The 23,607-nt window shown below is 49.9% G+C and overlaps 1 protein-coding gene across 6 annotated transcripts in view; it reads left to right on the forward strand.

Moving 5' to 3' along the window:
* Nucleotides 1-1,426: 1,426 nt before the first annotated feature.
* The window catches only part of CRTAC1 (cartilage acidic protein 1), a 151,221-nt gene continuing 129,040 nt past the window's right edge, over nt 1,427-23,607 (forward strand). For 4 of the 6 annotated variants that reach the window (XM_067024908.1, XM_067024907.1, XM_067024910.1 and 1 more), the window contains exons 1-2: nt 1,631-1,840; nt 18,841-19,040. In XM_067024908.1, the coding sequence (XP_066881009.1) occupies nt 1,817-1,840; nt 18,841-19,040 (224 nt within the window). In that variant the 5' untranslated portion in view covers nt 1,631-1,816. Of the gene's footprint in view, nt 1,841-18,840; nt 19,041-23,607 lie in introns of all 6 variants that reach the window. The other 2 variants (XM_059054709.2, XM_059054711.2) reach the window with 2 other exon arrangements.

Here is a 23,607-nt window from a genome sequence, read left to right on the forward strand (position 1 = left end):
GGGCCCAGGGCTTCCCTGGTGGCGCAGTGGTTGAGAGTCTGCCTGCCGATGCAGGGGACACGGGTTCGTGCCCCGGTCCGGGAAGATCCCACATACCGCGGAGCGGCTAGGCCCGTGAGCCATGGCCACTGAGCCTGCGCGTCCGGAGCCTGTGCTCTGCAATGGGAGAAGCCACAACAGTGAGAGGCCCGCGTACAGAAAAAAAAAAAAAAAAAAAAAAAAAAAAAAATCAGGGCCCAGAGTAGGCTCTGGTAGTTCTGCTCAAAATCTGGGGATAACCGGGTCTGGGGTCAGGGGCTGGCTGTCGGGGCCTTCCACGAAAGAGCACATTTGGAGTCAAGTGCCCCGACGGCAGGGTGGTAGTCATAAAGGCACCAATAGATGAGAAAACAGTCCTAGCTCCCTCCCTCTCTGATGGCTTATTCCCAGGTCTTTCTCTTCCCAAGCCCAGTACCCCAGCTCTCAGAAACCTAAAGTCCTTATTCAGTTCAAGGTTCATTCAGTAAATACTGACTGAGCGCCTACTAGGTGCCAGGCCCTATTCTAGGTGCAAAATAAGGGACCTGACTTGAGAGTGTTATCGACCTAGGCCGGTTTCCTGCCCCGCACACGGGTACTTTGGGCACTTCTGACCAAGGGCTTTCTTCCCAAGCTTAGCCCCCGGCTGCACCCTGTCCTGAGAGGCTGAGACCGTCCCGCCCACCGCAGGGGGCTGGGGTTCGAGGAGGGGGGAAGCAGTACCTGTGAGCAAAGCGGTGAGGGAGGCTGGATGGACGCACCGGACCAGAGTGGGTGGGCCGGGCTAAGCCTCAGCCCTGTCTGGGCAGGGGCTAGGAGGGGTGGGGTGGAGTGGGGGCACCGCCCGCAGGGCCGGCGGGCGGGCGGGGGACCGGGCGGGAGGGAGAGACGCAGCCCGCGACCGCCGCCGCCGCCGCCGCCGCCGCCGCCGCGCCTCATCTTCGAGCTGTGCTCGCCCGCTCCCCGCCCTCTGGGGCCGTAGCGAAGCTCCGCTCTCCATACTGAGCAGTCCCCGGGAGGCACTCGGACACGTCCTCGGACCGGATAAAGATCGGCTCAGCGCTCGCTCCTCAGCGCGAAATCTCGCCATCAGCGCGGCTCGCGCGGCCGCTCCGGCCCGGCCCGGCGACGCCAGATCGCTATCTGGGGAAACGGGAAGGCACGCCGCTATCCCAGCCGCCACTCTCGGCCCTGTGCGCAGGGGTGGCCGCGGGGCCCTGGGGCTCGCCGCCCGCCCCTCCCCCCTGCCTGCCTTCCCGGCGCTTCCTCCCAGGGGACCCCTGCTTCCCGCCAGCCCCGGGTCCCCAGCGCCCAGCCAGTCGCCCTCGCCAGGTCCCGCTGCCTCCTGAAGGTTACGCGACGCAGCGGTGGGGCGCAGGGGGCACCCGCCCTCGCCGCCGCCCACCCCAGCGCCCGACGCGTCGCGCCCGGCCGGCCGGGCTGCCGGCGGCTGCCACCGCAATCCCGGCTCTAAATCAGCGAGGGGAGGCGCCCCTCCTCCCACCCGGCTCCCCGGGCTCCCCGGGCCGCGATTGGCCACGCGGGCGCCCCCTACCCCCGGGCCCTCAGCTCCAGCTGCGGCGCCATTGGCTGCGGGTCTCTGCCAGCCTTTATATAAGCCCGGGCGCGCTCGAGTGGAGTTGTATAAAGCGAGCGAGCGAGCGGTGTTGGGGCGGGAAGCTCCAGGCCAACCTGGGACCGGGGCTGGGAGCTGGAAGGCAGCGGCGGCGGCGGCAAAGGCGGCAGTGAGCTCCCGCTCTCCGACGCCCCCAGGCGGTGGGGCTGAGAGAGCCCGAGGATGGCTCCGAGCGCAGACGCTGGCGTGAGTACCCGCTCCGGTGCCCCCCACCCACTCAGGCAGAGAAAGTTTCTCCCGCCCTTTGCGCCCCACCCCGATCCGCCCGCCGCAGTGGCGGGGGTGCCGCCGGGGAATCGGGGAAGACGGAGACCGCTACGGCGGCGGTGGCTTGGCTTCCAACTTGCCAAGAGGCGCAGGACTCGACTGTCGCGCAGAGCCTCCCGCGGGCTGGGGAAGAGGCGGGTGCGGGGCCGGAGGTGGAGGAGAGGTGGCAGCGGAGGTGCGGGGGCGATAACCCTCATAGCGACAGAGAAGGTGTCGGGGGCGTCCTGGAGGTCAGCTGTTTGGGGAGAGGGCACCGGGGCTGGGAGGGGGCGGAGCAGGTGAGGAAGGATGTGCCTGGGATAGTGGGGAGTCACCCAGCGAACCAGGCTCAGCTCCCGGTCTGGGAAGCTACTGGCCTCGGCCAGGTGCCTAGGCTTCCAAGATGGGGAGGAGCCCTGGGGGAAGCTAGCGCTTCTTCCCTGGGAAAGCTGAGCTCCCGGGCACAGCGCTGGGTGGCAGAGAGCTCGGGGAGCCAGCCCAGCGCGCGGCGTAGCTTCCGGCTGCCTTTGCTGGACCGAGGTGTGGTCCGCTTGCTTTCAGCCTATCTCAGGCAAGCCAGCTTCAGGCATTCCAGGGAGACCAGGGGTCCTCCTCAGCCCTGTGGGGACACATGGAGGCTTTGATGGGGCAGCAGGCCGAGTTTGGGGGCATGCCCAGCAATGCAGCGCGCTTCTTCGCAGTACAGTAGATGGGAGTCCTGGTTAGTCCTGTTTCTGCAGAAACCAACTCAAGAATCCAGAGTCATCCCAGCCTGGATAGGAGCCTCCCAGAGGGGCCGGGAAGTGTTTCTGGGGTTGGGGAGGGGGGGTCACTTTCCTTCCTCGGGGAATGACTAATGAATATTGCCGCTGGTGGTGGTAGGGTGTGCACCTAGTGTGGCTTCTGTGTGTCCCAGGAGGTGCTTCAGCTCTCCAGGCAAGACATATTCTTGAGTCACACTTGAGGTGTCTTCTGGGATGGGTGCAGGACTTCCCAAGTGAAGCCAGGTGGAAAAGAAGGCAAGAAGGTTCCAGGGATAGGGGACCACTCTGTAGTGCTGCTTGAATCAGGGGAGAACTCTTGTGGGAAGGGAAACACTGTTGGTGGGAGATTTTCTGACCCTGATGACTTGGGGCTGCAGCTACCCAAGACTGAATTAGAGCGAATTCAGAGTCACCCTGTACCTCATTCTCAGCCATGAGGAAGGGGCGATGGAGAATGGAAAGTGGGAATATGGCGGTTCTTCCAATATGGCCCTTGAGGAAGCTTTTGCTCTCAGTCTGACTTGATTAAGAACATGTTTCTGGTAGCAGGTCCTAAAGTCCATTTAAGAGACAATGAAGGGAGTTTAAGGTCTTGATGCTGGCACAGTGGACCACAGTTAGAATATCCTGGTTTACAGTTGGTACTAATGGTCTCTGGAGAAGGTCAAAAGTGGGCTGCTCAGTTGGGGCTGTATCCTGTACCTCATCCCTGAACATCGATGAGTGTTTTGAACTCCTAGGGCAGCTGCGTCAGCCTGTAGATTTTTTAGTGGGGCTCTCAATTCATACCCCCAGACCCAGCTCCATCCTCTACCTGCAGTCAACATTTTTATGCTGCATTTCCCAAGACTTTCTCTCCACTAGGGATTTGTACAACGAAATACCTGCTTGTTGCTTTCTTCTCTCCTCTCCATCTGGGCTGCCCCTGGTGTTCTGAACACTGATGTTTATTACTCTGCACCTTGATGTTTGGTTAAGACGTCCTATAGCAGCACCGTAGTGCCCTCTGAATGTGTGGACCAATGGTCTGTGTAATTCTGGGGAGTGAAACATACTCTTATAGAGAGCGGACTACAGACCAGGAAGGTAGTCCTATTAAACAGCTGTGACAGTCCTGTTCTCAATCTTACTTGCTGCCTGCTGAGGCAATGGAAGCTGCCCAGCAGGCTCTCTGGTGCCCAGTAGGGGGCGCCAAAGACACCCAGCTCGGACCTCTGACTTTTCACTTCTTGCCCTTCATTGGTCATAGTAACTTAATGCTTTAAGCAGGTTCAGGCTATAGCCTTTAACCGTCACCTTCATGATTGGAACCCTTCTACCACGTACTTCCTGGACTTCAGGTGTTCTGTGGTCTCAGGTGCAATGAGACAAGATACATGTACAGCACTCCAAGGAAATAGAGCTGGTTCCTAGCCCCACCTGCTCTCTGAGATCATCCTTTGTGTTTGGTGCTGGTGTGTTCTTTGAACTAGCCCAAGAATATTAGAGCTAGAAGAAAGGAACCTTGAAGAGCACCTACTCCAATGCCGTCCCACATGCACACTTAATTTACAGATGAGAAAACTGAAACCCAGTTAAGGCAAGTATCTTGCCCAAGGTCACATGGCTATTTGGTGGAAGAGATAGGACTGGGTCATAGGATTTCCAGTCCTCTACTTAGAGCTCTTTCTGCTCCCATGACCTGCTTCCTCTTTACTATGGAGATGCATGTGTGTTCTCTGCACAGTAGGTGTTCATAATCGCTGACTGATCAGACATGGGTAAATTAATAAATCTAGTAAACTGGAGGAAATTTCCTTTGAATCTGTTATTCAGACTGAGGAGGTGAGGTACAGATAAAGTTCTCGTAATGTACACATACAGGTAACAGAAATTCCTAATTATTCTTTCCCCTTCCTGCATTATCTTGTCTTGTTATTTCAAGTGGTCTTGTAGGCAAAAGCAATGCGACTCCTGGTTTCTGTCCACACACGTAGGAATCAGAAATGCCCAGCCCCTTGCGGTGATCTTGGAACCCAAGCCTGGAGCTCTTCCTTCCGTCTGCTCAGGCATGCTGGAGTGAGGTCTCTCTGACCTGTAGCCACGCCACTGCCTATGGGGTCTCCAGTACTCAGATCCTGGGTGAAGTGGAGAATTTCCAATCAGTATTTGCCCATTTCCCCATCCTTGCTGCTCCCAGCTCAAGGTCAGAGTTCTAGGATGTTCTGTTTTTGCAAAATCCTCATATTAGGGCTTCTTGGGTGACCTGGAAGATACTACCATTTCCATTGCCCTTTTTCTGTTCTGCTGGCTGTTGACATCTGAGCCAGGCCCTGGGAAGGAGGTTTGCTGAGTGGCCTGTGGGCTGCCCCCTCTGTGTCCTCTCCCCACCCTGCTCCTTTGCACTCTGCATAGAGCCCCCCCAGAGCCTCTGCAGACTTGCCAGCAACCCTCAGGAGGGCCCAGTGCTGCAGAGCCAAAATTCCAAGAGGCGGATCCTCTTCTGTCCCTAAGGCTCACCCAAGGCATGCTTGTTGCCAGGGAAGGTGCTTGAGTTTCCTCATCTCCTTCAGGCTCACAGACAAGTTGGGTCTTTTTCTTCAGGTAGTGGAGGGAGGTGGTAGGATAATGTGGAACACCAGAGGGCCACAGCCCCCTCCTTGAAAGCAGGGGTTCTGAGAGGCCGTGCTTGGGATCTGCGCCGGCTTCCAGCTCTAGCTGAAGAGTCGTGGCAGCATTCCCAAGGCATGGTTTGGTTCTGGATAAGGCCAGGGGAATATACATACATAAAATACAGCTATAGCACAGTACCTTTGTATTTTTGTTTGAATGGGGGAGTGGCATTAGACACTGAGAAAACATGAAGTCGCCTCTTTCATGAACCCCACCAGATGGTTGACCCTTAACCTTACTCTCGCTGGGAAGGCAGCTCAGTAGTGGAAATGATTCAGGTTTAGAATCTGGCTCCTCACTTCCTGCTCAGGCGCCTTGGACAAACCGCTTAATCTCTGCATGCCTCAGTTTCCCCCTCTGCAAAATGATGAGGCTGGCAACCTGTGATGAGTGTAGGATAGTGACAATCAAGGAAGATAGTCTTTAACATGCCTCTGCCCTTGGTGAGATGTAAAGAGGTATTCAGCTGGGAGAGGATATTATTGCAGGACCCCTGGGAACCACACTGGGTCTTCCTTTTCCCAGCGAATGAGACCGAGTGTCCAGTGTCCAGGTTCGCACATCAGCCTCTGCTCACGGCAACATCTGGGCTGCGGACAAGGCCTCCTTGGCAGGACTCCCTCCTTGCCCTCTTCCCTCCCCCATGTTGGGTTTTTCATTTCGAGGTTCTGCCATGCTTGGGGAAAAGAAATTTTACAGGTCCCAGGATAATTCTGAGTGTGATAGAAGGCCTTGAGCTATTGATTCCTAAGGAAGGATCTTTGTGCTGGGAGAAGGCTTCCTCAGAGCCCAGTGATTTAAGAGTGCTGACAAATCCATGCTCACCGAGCCTCCTGCAGGCTGCAGATACAGGCTTCCAGGCCATCCAGGGTTCTGCGAGGGATTTCTGGGGAGCCTGGCTGGTTGCTTAGGGGACATAAACCTGTGAACTCTCCTTAAGAGAAAGTATGAAATCAATTGGTTCATTATCACACCAAACACACACTGGACCACGGAGGGCATTTAAGAAATGAGAGGTAGCAAAGAACTAGGAGGTTTTGTTTGAAAAGTGTGTGGAAGGGTATGAAGGGGTTGGGGAAGAGGCAGGGACAGGAAGACCTTTCTCCACTGAATCACATGATCTTGACCTTATTGAAGTCCTTGGGCAGTGAACGGAGGGATTACTTTGCCCATTTGACAATGTGTGTAGACATTTTTGATTGTGACAGCTGGGGCAGGGAGTGCTTTTGGCATCTAGTGGGTAGAGGCCACAGATGACATTAACCCCTACAATGCACAGGACAGCCCCCCAACAAAGAACTGTCTGGCCCAGGAAGTCACTAGTGCCAAGGTGGAGAAACCCTGGACCAGAGCATTGCATCATGGAATCACAGCATTGTTAGAGGTGGGAGGGATTTTAGAAGTATTTTCACCCAGTGCTCCCACTTCATAGCTGAGAACCCTGAGATCCAGAGAGGTGAAGAGACCAGCCAGGGTCACACAGCAAACAAGTGGCAAAGCTGGCCTGGACCTCAGATCTGCTGTCTCCTGAGAATGACTTACCCCCAGACTCTCCGCAAAGTTGTTGTGAAGATTCAATGTGAGCTGTGAAAACACTTCAAAAATTATAAAGAGCCTATTATTAATATTGCTATGATTAGGAATTTGGGAGTTCGGAAAGTTCTATTTCTGGCTATGCCACTGACTCATGGTACAAGTTTGGGCACATCATTCCCCTACCCCCAGGCCTCTCTGTGAGTGCGTGTGGGGTCGGGGGTAGTCTTAGCGAATGATAATTATATCATAATCATTGTCTTTAGAGAAAAGTCCAAAGATTTGCCCTTCAAAAACCCTCGACACTGAAAAAAAAGAAAGGATAAAAATTTTCCTTGAAAGAAATCATGTTGACTTCGTAAGAAGCAAAGCGTTTGCTTCTTGGAAAAATTCCAGTACCCGGCCCCTGTGAGTTGGTTCCAGCCCAGGAAATATGATCAACATCCGGCAGAGAAACTGATAGCTCCCCAGCTGACAAGTGGCTGGATTTGTCCCCACTCCCTCCACGACTTCACCACCCTTTCCTGCTCAGCCCTCTTGGCCCAGGGAAGTTCTGCAAGGAACTTGAAGGAGGGGTGGGCAGGCATGTCATTAATTAGTAAAACTTTGTTTACTTAAAAGACGTATTCTTAAAGATCTCTTCCAAGGGACATTTTGACATATTAACTTTAATTAGCCACAAAGGAATCGTGTGTGCCAAGAGTGTAAAATGACCCTTCCTGTGGTTTCCAGTTACTCTTATCTTTGTTTGCACCCAACAAGTACAGTGACAAGGTCACGGGAATCACTGTGGAGCTAAGGGGTCCTGTGCACTGAGGAAGGGACGGTGGGGACTTCTGGCCTCGCTAACAGCCGCTCCACCTACCTTGAGAGTCACCCCCTCCTCCGGAGTTCCTTTGTCCCTGCCCTCCTTCGGGACCAGCAGAACGCCAGGGACCCCCTGTTCCCCACCTGGACAGGCAGAGGAGCCTTGCAGGGGTCATGGGAGCAGCCTCGGCTGGTGTTTCTCACAAAAGGCCCCGCCCTGCCCTTGCCCTCAGGATTGGAGGTGGGAAGTTCCTAGAGGCTGTCCTTAGAGGACCAAGGCTCCACCCCTCCCTGCCCAAATTGGGAGGGCAAGCTCACTCATAAAACCCAGTTCCTGTCGTAAAGGTGGTGAGCATCTTGCGTGTCCAGGGCAGCCCAGCCTCTGGAGGTCAGTCCCTGTAATCAGAGTTGGTGAGCACACAGGCCCTTTCTGTTGCCTTGCCTCCGTGATGTCATGTTCCCTTTCGCCCTAGTCTCTAAGAACAGACTCTTTCTTGGAATCGCAATCATGCACCAGTCATCCGAGAAGCTATGTGTATCCAAAGAGCCTTTTGCAGGTGGGGAAAGAAGAGTTCCCAAGAAGGAGAAATGCTGCCTTGCGAGCAGCGGCGGGTGGAGACATGTGTCTTTTGTTCTCAGCTGTAAACCCAGTGCCTTGCACAGTGCTTGGCATATGGAGGGACTCCACAGGTGCTCGCTGGGTAAACAAATGAATGTGTGAATGTAGGCGGCCAGTCTGGGGCAGATGTGGCCCTTGGTATTAAAGTGGATCTCCAGAAAGGCCTAGGTCCATAAAGCCAGCTTTCCTTCTGGCTCCTTCTTCCCAGAGCTGGCTCTTGGCCCCAGGGCTCTGTAAATCTCCAAAGATCCCACTGATCAAGCAGGGTCTGAGGAGCGCACACAGGGCCCACTCGTGAGATGGTACCAGCTCTAAGCCTGGAGCAGGGCTGAGTTTCTCCTCCTCTTCACCTCTTCTTCTGGGTGCTCACTCCCCCCATCCTCCACCAGGCTGCTACGAGGAAGCTCAGCACAGGTCTATCTTGGCAGCTGTAAGCTGATAGAAGAGATGATCATTTGGATTTCCACCAAAGACAGGCTGGAGAGTGAATCATTGCTTCACAGAAAGATTCCCAGGAGAATGCTTTTAAATAGCAAGGTCCACTAATGCATTTTAAATGATTTAGGAAAAAAAACCTGACCCATAGACACTTAGGCTTGGAAAAGAACTTTGGAGGTCATCCAGTACCACACCATCAACTACCCCCAGCTCCAGGATGTCCAAGTCCCCTCTGTGATACTCTCACTCACTTTTTGGAAACCAGCCAATCTAGCCGTCCTGCACACTGCTGCCCCAAATCTAATCGGATCTCTACCCGACTTCAAACCTCCCTCACCGGGTGACTCCGGGCTCCTTCCCAGATGCGCCAGGCAGGCTCTACAGGTCCCAACTGCTGCCTCCACGCAAGACTGTCTCCACCTTCTCCTGCACCCTCCACTCCACACCCCAGACACTACATTCCAAAGGCATTGCCACCTGCACTGAGCTGAGTCAAATCCACCTGGAATGTATCTCCCATTGGAATCCAGATTCCCTGTCTCCAGGGAGCCTTTACTGCCTGCCCTTCCCACCCCCTACACACCTCCATACTTAATCCCTCCTTCCTATGGGCTACGTCTGCACTTTGTACCTGTTGCTACTCTGAATGCCTACCCCTGTATCATGTCTCCCCCCTAGTGGACTGTCAGCTCCTTGAGGTCAGAAGCCATGCCTCAGACATCTTTTCTAACCTGGCCCTTAGCATCTGCAAAATGCTTGAAAAATGGATGTGTATGTGACTATAAACTGAGGGGTTTTGCATTGGAAAGCAGTGTTTAAAATGTCAAAGAACTCCACCAGGGTCCCTAGACAAATTAGTAACAGAAGCCAGCCTATGCCTCAATGTCTGACAGTCCCGTGAGTTCCATTCGACATTTGGCAGCTACTCCTGGACAGGGAGCACCTGGTGGGCCTGGACTCCATCTCCAGAGATGCATTCGTTCATTCGAAAAACATTTATGCGGTAGGAATAGCATCACTGTCATCGCCATTACCTACCACGTATGGACTTTGCCAGGCACTGGCCATGCATTATCTCATTTCATTTCCCATTTTACAGACCCGGAAGTCTGAGCAGTTAATGATACTCATTAAGGACCTGCACTGCCTTGTGCGTGAGGCTGGGAGACTCCATTTGTCCTCTCACTTTCAGAAACACCATTTCATTAGCCTGCGGGTCTCTGTGGCATCTCGCAGCCTGGGTCCCCTGCGTTTTCATCTGCCTTGTTCTGGAGCAGGACCAAGTCTCTTTTCTGTAAGTGCAGCCGCAGGCAGCATCTGGAGTTCTCTCCAGGTAGAGGGAAGGAAGAGGAAGCCTTATACTTTCACGGTGCTGGGGAAGATGCATAAGACATGGTGGCCCCTGGGGGTTGGGGAGGTACAGAAGGTCTGGTGTTTGTCTTCCAGGCTGGCAATGCAGAAGACGGGGACGGGGGACGGGGTGGAGAAACGCCGATGACTGAGGCATTGGAATATACGCTTCACGGGGGGCAAAGACTTCATCTTGTTCTCAGCTGTTTTCCCAATGCCCAGACAGTGCCTGGCAGAGGTGCATAAGACTAGCGAATGAAAAACTGAGTGAATGACTGAATGGCAGCCCCCAGCTTTCTCTCCATTTGGGCCACAGTATTTCCTTCCTAGCTGGCCTCTCTGTTTCCAGGCCCACACTCCCACGGCCTCCTCCACACCCCGCTGCTGCAGCGTTCTCTCCAACACGTCCCTCCAGCCAAGTCATCCCTCACCCTTCTGGTTTGTGTTGTGCACCAGGCCTCTACAGTCTCTTCTAACCTCCTAGCCACGCCCCGTCCCACCATCCGTCCTGTCCCAGCCACTCCAAGCCTCCTGGGGCTGCATGACCCTGCTTAGCCACCATGCATGTGCTGGCTCCTCAGCCTGGAATGCTTTCTCCACCTTGTCCCTCTGGCCAGTTCATCACCGCCTCTTAGGCCTTCCCCAGCACCCCCAATCAGAGATGCTTGCTCCTTCCATTGTGCTCCCATCTTACTTCCTTTAAGACAAGTCCGGTGTAGTGAAAGACACTGTTTAGCGTAGTGTCCAAGGACATCATTTCTGGAGCCAAATAGCTTAGACACGAATCCTGGCTCTACCACGTACTAGTTGTGTGACCTTGAGCAAGTTACTTAACCTCTCTGTGCCTTCATTTCCTCATCTGTAAAATGGAGACAAAAGTAGTACCTACCTCACAAGGTTACTATGAGGATTAAATGAGATCATCCATGTAAAGGGTTGGACTAGTGCCTGGCACATAGTCAGTGGTAGGTAAGTGTTGTTACTACTACCCATTCCTCATATAGTACTTGTTATATGAAATTGCAATTAAAAACAAATCTCTGTTTGCCTTGTGTACAGGGTCCCATGAATTAGGTTGAAGAGTGATGTGATCAGCTCCGAGATTTAGAAAGGGAGCTCTGATGTGGAAGTAGGGCAAGATGAGAAGAAAGGGGGAGCAGTTAACAAGTATTACTGCTGTTCAGTTGAAGGATAAAGGGGGCAAATCCCCAGCATTGGGGATAGAAAGAGTGGGCAGCTTCGAGAGAGATTCATGAGGTGGATTGACTCGGTGATCCAGCAGTTGTGAAGAATAAGGAGGAAGCAAGAACCAAATATGACACCAGATCTCCAGTTTGAGTGTTGGGATTTGAAAGGGTCCAATGAACAGCATCCTACTTCCCTGTTCAGATTCAGGACCAGTGAAGGGAAAGAAAGGTGGGGAGGGACAGGGGAGGGGAAGAGAGAGGCAGGGCTCAGGCAGGTGGAGATTAAAACGCTACCCTCATTACAGATACAGCTGTTTGGAAGGCCAGGCTTCAAAGTGGGATTCATGGAGCTTTTGCTGATGTACTTGCACCCTCACTGCAGCCCTCCCTGTGGGTGGGGGCAGGCCTGAGCCTGCCTGGCCAAGCTCAGCACATGGCAGAGAGTGGCCTCTGCAGGGAGGCAGGTCCAGAAAAGGCTCTCCGTGCCCAGTTTTTCCAAACTGACCCATCTGGTGAGTCCCTGCTCTGGCCCTTGGGAGGAGGGAATGGGGAAAGGAGGGGAGCCAGGAATGCTGCACTAGTCCAGGGGTTCTCAGTCTCAGCACTACTGACATTTTGGGCTGGATAATTCTTTGTTGTAGAGGGCTGTCCCCTGCATTGTAGGATGTTTGGCAGCCTCCCTGGCCTCTACCCACTAGATGCCAGTAGCACCCCCCCTTCCCTGCTGGGACAACCAAAAATGCCTGCAGACATTGCCAGCTGTTGAGGGCAAGGGACGCAAATCACCCCTGGTTGAGAACCAGCGCTCTCATCCAATGGAAGGTCCTCCGGATGGAAACCTGAGGAGGGAAAAATGAGTGCTCCCTCTAACTCATGACCCAGTGTGGGACCTTTAAATAGGCAGTGCTAGGAGGGCAGGTTGGGATGGCATCTGGTTCGCCAGACCTTTGAGGAGTCTGCTGTCTTCCTTCTCTTCTCCTCCTCACTCTCCTTATCCAGCTAACTTCTTAGCATCCTTTACCGCTCAGCGACACCATCCTACCTCCACAAAACATTCTTCTTTTCCCCCTCCACCTGGCTAGTTTAGATACCTTTGTGCCCCTCCTCCACAGCACCCCTCACCTTGTACCGCAAATGTTGACTATCTTTCTCCCTGTGACCCCAGCACAGCCCTAGGCTCATTGGGGGTCCACAGGAAGTGTCACTGTGGATCTGTAAGCTCCCCTAGCTCTCCTCCAACGATGCCTTAGTCCCAGGCACTCCTCTGTGTAGATCCGGTGGCCCAGCCCATGCAGGGTGGAATGCTTCTGTGGCTGCCTCTCTTCAGTCAAGCCTCTGCCCTCCTACAGCTTCTGGAAAGGGTCTGTGCTCCCTGCTGGTTCCCAACATCTGAAGCATTCAGGGCTCTTGCTTTTGTGAGAGCTCAGGGCGGTGTCCTTGGCTCTTGCGATAATTGCTAAAGAACTGCTTGCCCTAAAAATTGCCCTGGAAGCCACAGCTGCCTGACCCTACATCAGAGATCTAGGTTGCTTGGTTACCAGTTTTCAGACCCAATTCAGGAAAGTCCCGAGGCCGCAGAAAACTGAGTTTGGCTGCATGTGACCCACAGCCAGTGTCTAAAGACTGTCTAGCCTTACAGCTATCTGTGTGAAAGGAAAGGAAATAAGCAGTGAGCCTGGCCCCCGAGAGGCGTTCACTAGCTCACGTAACCCTGGAGACCTTGGCATGTCATAGTATTCCCAGGTTACCGATGAGGACACTGGAGATCAGAAAGATTAAGGAACATGCTCAAGGTCACCTGCTAGTTTCTGGTGGAGTTGAGGTCCAAATCCAGGTCCCCGACTCTGGGCTTTGGTTTGTTTATTTATTTATCTTTCTCTCGATCCCACTGAGAATTGTTCAAGACGTTAGCTTGTAGAATACTTTTAAGAAATTATTACAAAGCAATTCTTCCCACTGCCTGAAACCCAAGCCCAACCACCTCTCGCCCTGTTAAGACCCCTCTTTTCCCCCTCCTCTCCCTTCCCCTGCAGGAGCAGCCCAGATGTTCCGGTCCTGCACCCTCTGGCCAAAACCTGCCACTGATATTTATTCTCACCTCCCCCGGGCTGCACTGCCCCAGATGTCTTCCCATTGCACTTACACTACTTACTTACTACTTAACGCCACTCCTACCTGTAGATAGCTAGTAGGTGCTTGTTACACAGCATTCAAGAAAACAAAAACGTTCAGTTCAACATACTTTTTAAAATTCTATTTTTAGCTTTTCTCCACATTCTCCCCAAAGATTGAGATGTTCACAGTGGTGTGACAGGTTTCTGAGCCAACTGTGTAAAATGTGAGGTCACTCCAGCACCTGCTGTCCCTCTGCTTCAGGCAGTATCATCCTGCTCTGCTTTCTTCCCCAAACCCCATACCCGGCCTCTTCCTATGATACTCTCTGGTTAAATAGATTTTCTTGATAGACCTCAACCAGCTGGTGATGAATTCTGGTAGCAGAAACATTTTTCACTTCGAATCAGATTGTAGCTTACACTCCCAACTGGGGACTATGGGTCTGGGGCAGTGGATCTCAGCCCAGGCTACCCATTAACATCATCAGAGGACCTTCTAAAAATACACCCGAACTCCACCCCAGACCAGTTAAATCAGAAACTGGGGGGAAGGATCTGGGCAGCAGCATAGCTCTAAAAACTCCCCAGGTGATTCAACTGGACAGGTGAGGTTTAGAATCACTGGTCTAGAGCCTTGCTACTACAAGTGAAGTCTGCGGACCAGCAGCCTCGGCACCCCCTGAAAGCTTGTTAGAACGCAGAATCTCAGGCCTCACCCCAGACCTTCCAAATCAGAATCTGCATTTTACCAAGGCCCTCGGGTGATGGGTAATCATGTTACAGTTTAAGAAGCATTGCTTTCGGGAAAGAATGGGGTTTTTTGGGGGGGGTTTTTTTGTGGTACGCAGGCCTCTCACTGCCGTGGCCTCTCCAGTTGCGGAGCACAGGCTCTGGACGCGCAGGCTCAGTGGCCATGGCTCACAGGCCCAGCCGCTCCGCGGCATGTGGGATCCTCCCAGACCAGGGCACGAACCCGTGTCCCCTGCATCGGCAGGCGGACTCTCAACCACTGCGCCACCAGGGAAGCCCCAGAACAGTTTTAAGATAACTGTACGACAAGTTGCAAGCAATTTCTGCTGATTCACCTTATCATTTGGACATATTCCTTCATCCATTTAACAAATGTTAATTGAGTGCCTCCTAGTACTGGGCACCACGATGGTTTGGGGGAACACATTGGCATGCATCTGTATCTTGGCTTGCAAATTCCTGCCCATACCCCATCTTCTCTAGCTGAATCAGAACCTGCATTTTAACAAGACCACCAGGTGATTCGTGTACGTATTAAAGTTTGACGAGCACTGGTATAAATTCTCAAATTTTGCAACATATTAGAATCATGTAGAGAGCTTTTAACATTCTGATGCCCCTGCTGCATCCTATGCCAAGTGAGTGAGAATATCTTGGGATGAGACCAGGCATGAGTATTGTTTTATTATGGTAAAATGTGCATAACATAAAACTTACCATTTTGACCATTGATAAGTGTATAGTTCAGTGATATTAAATGCATTCACATTGTCGTGCAAACATCACCACCATCCATCTCCAGAACTTTTCATCTTCCCAAACTGAAACTCCATAACCATTAAACACTAACTCCCCATTCCCCTGTCTCCCCAGCCCCCGGTAACCACCACTCTTCTTTCTGCCTCTATGAATTTGACTACTCCAGGTACCTCGTATAAGTGGAATCATACAGTGTTTGTCTTTTATGACTGGCTTATTTCACTTAGCATAATGTCTTCTAGGTTCATCCATGTTGTAGCATGTGTCAGAATTTCCTTCCTTTTTAAGGCATATCATATTTCATTGTATGTACATGCCACACTTTGGACATATGGATTGATGGACACTTGGGTTGCTTGTGGCCATCGAGAATAACGCAATTATGAACTTGGGTATACAGATATCTGTTCCAGTCCCCTCTTTCAATTCTTTCGGGTATATACCCAGAAATGGAATTGCTGTGTCACATGGTAATTGTTTTTTGGATTTTTTGAGGAACTGCTGCACAGCAGTTTTCCACAGCAGCTGCACCATTTTATAGTCCCATCAGCAATGCATAAGGGTCCCAATTTCTCCACATCCTCACCAACAATTGTTATTTCCTGGTTTTTTCATTATAGCCATTCTAATGGGTGTGAAGTATTATCTCACTGTGGGTTTGATTTGCATTTCCCTAATATTAGTGATGTTGAGCATCTTTTCATATACCTACTGACCAATTGTATATCTTCTTTGAAGAAATGTTTATTCAAGTCCTTTACCCATTTTAAATTGGATTGTTTTGTTGTTGTTGTTGAGTTGTAGAACTTCTTTATATATTCTGGATATTAATCCCTTATCAGATATATGATTTGCAAATATTTCCTCCCATTACATGGGTTGCCTTTTCACTCTATTGATAGTGTCCTGTGATGCCCAAAAGTTTTAAATTTTGCTGCAGTCCATTTAATCTATTTTTTCTTCTGTTGCCTGTACTTTTGGTGTCATATCCAAGAAATCATTTTCAGACAATGGTATTTTTTATAGCTCCCCAAGTGATTCCAACATACAGCTAAGGTCGAGCAATGTTTCTCAGATTTTAACGTGCATTCAGATCACCTGAAATCGTGTTAAAATGCACATTCTGATTTATTAGGTCTGGGGTAGGGCCCAAGATTCTGCATTTCTAACAAACTCCTCGCTAATGCTGATGCTGTTGGTCTGGGGACCACTGAGTAGCCAGAGTGTAGAGGGGCATTTCAGTGATTTCCTTCATCTGAGCCCTGAGCTAGAGGGTGGATATTTACCAGGCCTTTTCCTAAGTTTCCCACCACAACTGTTTCCCAGCAGGCCCTCGGCTGACCCTCTAACTTTCAATTGGTGCTGAGCAGCCCTGGGAGCCTTTGGCATGTCAGAAGAATGAAGTATAAGGGACCTGTTCCCTTGCTCCAGTCTCAGCCCACCGCCCTGGGGGAGGTCGTCCACTGGTCTGCTCGTGCCTAGTGCATTCGGTTCCACATTAATGGTGGCTGGTTCCTGTCTGGCCTTGGCCTCTGCAAGGGAACTGCTACAGAGCTCTGCTGAATAGCTGTTTTGCTCAAAATATGTTTAATATGCTCAGAAAGGAAAACCACACAGGTTGGTCTGAAGTTTATAGAAGGAGCTGGGAAGAAAAACTGCCGAAGGTCTGCTTCTAAAAAACATCCTTTAATTCATCATAGAATTTTAGAGCCGGAAAGGACCTTTAGAGATCTACTCCCAGACCCTCATTTTGGAGAATAAAGCTGGGACCCAGCAAGGCTGTGACTTGTTCAAGGTCACCAAGCAAAACAGAGGTCAGCCCACAGGTGTATTATTTCTGTTTAATCTTGCTTTAGGTTATTTATCTGGAAATGGATAACACAGAGTAGCTATTTCTTTCTGATGTCTCCTTTAATTAAAAGTTCTACTTTTCAAACAAAGGTGAAAATCAAGAGGCTGGATCACGGTTCTTGCCCCTTGTGGCCTTCGTTAGAAAATTTCTACCAGATGCTTCTATTACCCTAATAGGACCTGCCTTCCCGGTGGCAGTGACCCAAATTGCAAGTGTAGCAGTGCCTGGGAGGAACTTAGTAGCTTCTAGAAGGCATCCCCAATACCAATTTTTCCTTCATGCCCATTGATTGCAAATGTTGTAAGCTGATCACAGTACTCTTTCAAGCCACTGCCAGTCAGTTTGGCTGTCACGTTGAAACTCATCTGCCATCCCTACAATTGAGTTCATACCTTGAAAAGTCCTGTGACCTTCAGATCCACGCTACATTTCAGCTTGGCTATCCTGGTTGTTAAATACTCTTTAGCTTCTCATTCCCCCACCCCACCCCAGCTTCTCATTAATCCAATTATGAGTTTCCTTTATCCAACCAAACTTCTTGCCAAGTTGCAGAACTCTCGGAGTGATGTGTTTGCCTTTAGTGACTAGACAGCCCAATAGATGTTGCTGTTGTGTTCAGACATCTCTGTAATTGGGACTGACATCATTCTGATAGTGCAACACCCAGCATGTGCCCTCTCAACACGCTACAAGAACTTTCTTCCCCGGAAGGCTCGCTGAGGTTAGTTTCTGCCCTGCAGTTAGAGCCCTGCCCCTGTGTCTCTCTCCAGCCTCCCCAGCGAGGCATTAGGGAGGCTTCTGAATCATGTTTGGCTCTGTAGACAGTGCCTGGGCCCTTCATTTTGGTCTCTGGGTCCTGAACTGGAGCAAGCTCCTTTGCTGGCAGGAATGTCTGTCTCCATCTGGGGAGTCAGTCTTCAGGTCTTCTCTTCATTAAGACATCAGCCTCACTCAGCCTTGCTCTTGGCTGCCAGCCACACTGACAAGCCAGCAGGAAAAGTTCCATCAGAAAGAGGTGTGCCGCCCTCTGTAGGCAGGAAGGCACTGCCTTGCCTGCGGCACTGCCTGTGCAGACCTTGTGGGACTTGTCCCAGGGGAGTCTTTGGAACACTCTCAGATTTCTGATTCTAAGCCTGCGGGCAGCAACTCGGGGTGGTGCCATCTGAGGCATTCTCAGTGTCTCCCTGGCTCACGTCAGGAAAGGATGGAGTTCTTCCACCTCCTTGGCCACTCTCATCTGTCTCCTGCGTGCCTGCCACCAGCTCCCGCAGCTCCAGGCTGTTTGGCAACACCCTGAGTTATGTTAGAGATATAATAATGAATTATACAATGGATTATACATAATTAATTTATAGTAAAACACACACACAGTGGTTTAATTTCTCCAACTGAATGATGTGCCTCTCGCCAGATCCTGCTGAAATACATTCCATAACTGACTGCTTCCTGGTCTGGAGGCGATGGCCAGCTGCCCTAGGGAGGGACCTTGGCAGGGGAAACTTCCAAGTCACAGATTCCCTCCAGGCTGCCTCTGGGGTAGGTCCCACAGAAGGGTAATCCTTTACTGCCTCTACTATTGTTCTAGACATGGACCCTCATGGGGGTCTCACCCACCCCTGGACTGTCTAAGATCTGTGTTTTCTTCATTCTCCCAGCCTTTCTCCCAGAGGATGGGAGATGCCCGTGTGTTTATACTCTACCATTTCCTCCCTCCCTTCCTTCCTTCCTTTCCCTCCTTCCTTCCTTCCTTCCTAAATATGTACCGAGTGCCTCTTTTGTGTCAGACACCGTCCTTGGCTTCATATGCATACATGAACAAAACAGATAGCCTTGCCCTGGTGGAGCTTATGTTCTGGCTGAGGGAGACAGACACTAAGTAACAAAACATGATGAATGAGGAAGTCATCCAGCATGTTATACAGTGATAAGTGCTGTAGAAAAAGAAAAGGCAGAGCAGGATAAGGGTGACCTGACATGATGGGGACAGGTTGCAGTTTTAAAGAGCATAGTCAGGACAGGTCTTGTGGAAAAGTGGCCGCCTAGGGGTTTCCAAGCCCTCCAGGAACAGGGAAGAAAGGTATTGCTGCACCTAACATTTGTAACTTTTGGTTTCAGATGTTCCAGATGTTTCTGTTCCTGCTGCTGCTGTGGTTTCTGCCCCTGACTGAGGGGTCCCTGCGGGCTGAACCCATGTTCACAGCAGTCACCAACTCAGTCCTGCCCCCTGACTATGACAGCAACCCCACCCAGCTCAACTATGGAGTGGCAGTGACTGATGTGGACCATGACGGGGACTTTGAGATCGTCGTGGCAGGGTAAGTGCCTCCCGCCCTGGGTTTGACAGATATATTAGTCAGCTTTTGCTGTAATAGGGCCAGATAACAAATAGCTCCAAAAGCCCACGGGCTTGCAACAACACACACTCTCATGCACTTGGGTCTTGGCTGGACTCAGCTGGGTTCTGGTAGGCTGTGTCCTTGCCTTTTTGCTGTAGCAGTGAGTTGGGATGGAGGGTAGATTGGAAGAAAAATGCTTAATCCACAGGCTTTCCAGGGAGAAGATTTGAATGCCCTGCTTCAAGGCACTCTGTTCATATTTTGGCCTCCTTAGTTATGCAGGTGTTACTTCCTTACCAGTGAGACACTAGAATCTCTATATAAGAGGGATTTAAGGGTGACAATTATGGTAGAAGGGGATGCTCAAAGCTGCCTTTGCACAGCATTTTACACAAGACTAAGAAAACATTAATTGCCTGTTTCAGAGAAGGGGGGAGGTTGGCAATGAAGAAGGATAGTTAAACTTCCTCTAAACCATGCCTTGGCGCCCCTGGTCCCTTCTCTCCTGAGACGCAATATTGTGTATCAAGAAAAGATTTGGGGTCCAAATAGCTTGAGTTCATGCCTTAGATCTACAGCTTTCTAGTTGCATGACCTTGAGTCAGCCCCTTATGCACCGAGATTCAGATGAGATGTATCATCTGCGAAAATGCAGATAGCAATATGCCTCCCTATTGTGAAGCTTCAATCGCTGTTGCACGTGAGTGCATTGTAAATTCTGCGAATCACCATTGATAATCCTTATTTATGGAGCACTGATATGTGCCAGGCACTGTGCTAAGCCTTTCCACACACTGTCTTACTTAATCCTCCTGACAACACTATGCAGTAAGTATACAAGAAAAGGAAATTAGGATTCAGAGATGGTGAGTGACTTGCCCTCTATCAAGTAAATAGTAAGTGGATGAGTCAGGATTTGAACCCCGTGGCTCCCTAACTATAGAGCTGCTAAACTACATTGTACAAAGTTTAGTTATCACTTCAAAAATCAGCCAATCAATAAATACACTACGGGGGCCTGTCAACCTCATTCTAGAAGGCTGGAACGTTTATGGCAGTACTGAACAAAGTAAATGGCAAGTAACATTATTTGTAGCAGTTGCATGTAACAGTAGAAACCACTGACTTTGGCATTGGAAAACTCGGTTTTAATCCTGTGTCATCCAATAGTTGTGAGCCTTGTGCAAGTTACTTAACTACACAGCCTCCACTTTCCTCATCTGTAAAATTGGCATGTTGAAATCTACCCCTGCCTACCACACAGGGCAGTGGTGAGGATTAGTGCTGATGAGGTATAGAAAAGATACTTAGTAAGTGCATTTCTTCTTTCATTTATTCTTTTCTTGTACCCAATGAAGAGTAGAAGTTCCTAGATTCCAGATCTCCTGGAAGCCTAGATTAGTGTGCTGACAAATAGAACTTTCTATGATGATGTAGAAGTTCTATTTTGGTTCTGCCCAATATGGTGTCCACTAGCCACGTGTGGCTACTGAGCACTTGAAATGTGGCTACTGTGACCAAGGAACTGAATTTTTAATTTTATTTCATTTTAATAATTATATAGCCACATTTAAATTAAACAGCACTGTTCTGGGACTTTGGAAGGAAAACTAAAGAGCAGAGTGTGATAAAGAAGGGGGGAGACAGGAATGGTTGTAATGACCCTTATTGCCAGGGGTGACCTGTGCAGGGTCGGAGCCAAGCAGCTTGTCTGTGTTCAGTTCTGTGACTGTCCAGTCACTCTCTGAGTCCAAGAGAAGCCTTCCTGGCCAAATCCTGCTTCCCGGAGCCTGTGCCGCTCTGCCAGGGTCTCTGGGTAAGGGGCGGTGATGCACTTCTGAGATGTTCTGGTTGGCCCTGCCTCCTACCAGATGACACCAGCCTCCCTCTGGTAGAGGCACTGAGAGCTGACAGAGGACAGAGAGCAGTGAGGCAACTTCCCTCCTTCCTATCTTTCCCTTCTCCTGGGCCCCCACAAGTTTCTATGATGAGCAGGTTCTCCTTTCATCTTGGACGATGGGTGGCAAGCTCAGATTTCCATCCCACTCGTCCTTTGAGGTGCAGGGGATTGTTACTGCATCTCCTGAGCATCCAGCTTCTTGCTTTCCTGGTGCTGGGCATTCATTTCATCTTCCTTTTCAGTGAAGCCATTTTCTCTTACTCCTCCAAGGAACTCAAGACATTTGCTTTTGTGTCTTCTATGGCAGAGAAGCTAGACCGTCATTCGTAGGCAGTTTAGAGTAGATGTCTAAACCTTGTCTAGCTTGCTGCTTCCTGTGGGGCCTGTAGCACTTTGGAGTTATCCTCTAGAAGCAAGAACCAGACCATCCTGGGTCTTTATTCTGAATCAGCCAGAGATCAGAGAAAGGCCCTTGTCTCTTCTCTCAGCAAAGGGCTGAGCCAGGCAGCCCCTGTCTGAGAAAGCTTGGGCTGCCAGGTGTTCTTCTAAAGGATGATATTGCTCACCACCAGCAAAGAGGAAGATTTACATGGAGGACAGGATGGCAAAATTGGGCAGCCTCCCAGCTCCAGGTCAGGCCTTCTTTGTGGCTGTTATTGACGCATTGTGAATTCTCAGAGCATCAGAAAGACACGTTCTAATTTAAGTACCAAAATACATTCCAAAGGCAAAAATAACTCTTTATTATCTTCAGCTTAGGATGATTTATCACTGTCTTCTTCTTTGGGCTGGATAACCAGGGGTTGACTATACAGACATATTTAAATCAGGACCTTGGCAGGTCATTCAGTCCACGCCTTGCCTTCCAATAAGGTCACACCTATAGTTTTTGGAGGCTCCCTTTATTTAGAGCTTTCCAAGGGAATGTGTACAATCTTTACATAATCCAGCTCAATTACTTATGTCAAGAATCTATGTGACTAATCTGAATCCCTCATATTCGAGCTTAGTAAGCCGTTTCTTTTAACTTTTGTTTTGCTATTACCTTTGAAGATATAAACCATGTGGTCATTACCCTTTCAAATAATGACAGCTAGGATCACTGCCCTGCCTTTCATGCCCTGTGGACTCCTTGGCAACATTTCTGACTTTGACTTTCATTCAGTTTTATCCACCCTACACCCATATTTACCTCTGTTTCCTTCTCTGTTTGATGGTAGACTCTGTTTAGGAATCACATAGCAGGAACTGAAATTTTTAAGAATTGAATGTGAATGCCTTTACCTGGGGCACCTGCAGTCCAGCTCCTGACAGGCCCACCCTCTATTATCTTATAGACCTTTCCATTAGCTGGAACCTGAAGGCATTTGCGTTTCTGACCCCTGGGATACTAGGCAGCTCTTCAGTTTATAAAATGCCCGCACTTGAACTTGTCTTGGATTGGTTGACCTTGTAGTGTGTCTGACTCCAGCCCTGTTGCTTTGAGTGTTTACCCTTTGAATAGGTTTGTTTTGTTTTGCCTTTTTGGTATCCTCCTTCTGGGTATTGATGGCATTGATTTTGAGCATGTTGTGGGTGAGTTTGTGTTGTTTCCCAGTCTTAAGTTAATTGTGATGGAAGGCGTGTGCACACTTCTGACTCTGGGAGGAGCAGAAAATGACCTCCCTTTGCTCCACAGGGATGGGGGAGGGAGAGGGCCGGCTCTGATCCTCCGACACAGCTGGGCGAGTGCCTCCGCATGTGGAGGGCTTATCTGTTAACCGGCAGGTGCATGATTGCGGGTCTGCATACAGTCTCCTCTCTGCGGGATGAGGAGGAGGATTTGATCACCCCCGGAGACATCGGGGCACGCACAGACCATTGAAGATCTTCCAGACGGGTTCCCTGGGTAAATAAAAAGCCTGGTGGCTTCTCCTTTTCTCAGTGGAACTAAACACCCAATCTACAGTCTCACGCAGTCTGGAAAGGAATCCCTGTTGGTGTCAATCTTGCACAATTCCTTTAGAGGAGATTTTGTTTCCTGGGATATCCCCAGAGGTCTGAAATAACCCCTCTACCCTGTCAGTTTCCAAGAAGTTTTGCCCAAATGGAAAGATTGTAGTGGTTCTAAAGTTTAAATCATGATTTAGATCAGTTTTTCTACACAAAGAGCATTCACTTGATAAAACCTTAATGCATTCTTCACACTTGGAAGAGTTTCGTTTAAAGGGATGCTACGTATTATAAACCAGTGTTTCATTTTTTCTTAATTTTGCAACTCAGCGTTTCATTTTTTCTTAATTTTGCAACTATGTCAGAAAACATTTTTAATTTACTAAAATTAATTGAATTATTTTAAAGGCAAACTGTATTCAGTTACCAGATTAATCATAATCATACAGGAGATATTTTTGCCATTATAAGTAATAAGAACAATGATAAAGAATGAGATATTTATCTATGATTAAACCAAAGCAGCATTTATGCATTTTATTACCAGCATATATAGATATATGCAGTATATGTAGATGTATATAGTGTGTATAGGTAGATATAGTAGATAGATGTAGTATCCATATACATATATTTAAGTGTATGTAGTAAATATAAATATATACAGTACATATACATACACACACACACTTTCAACAAAATAGGAAAAATACT

This window comes from Kogia breviceps, chromosome 2 (assembly GCF_026419965.1).
Source record: "Kogia breviceps isolate mKogBre1 chromosome 2, mKogBre1 haplotype 1, whole genome shotgun sequence".
Taxonomy (NCBI): Eukaryota; Metazoa; Chordata; class Mammalia; order Artiodactyla; family Physeteridae; genus Kogia; species Kogia breviceps.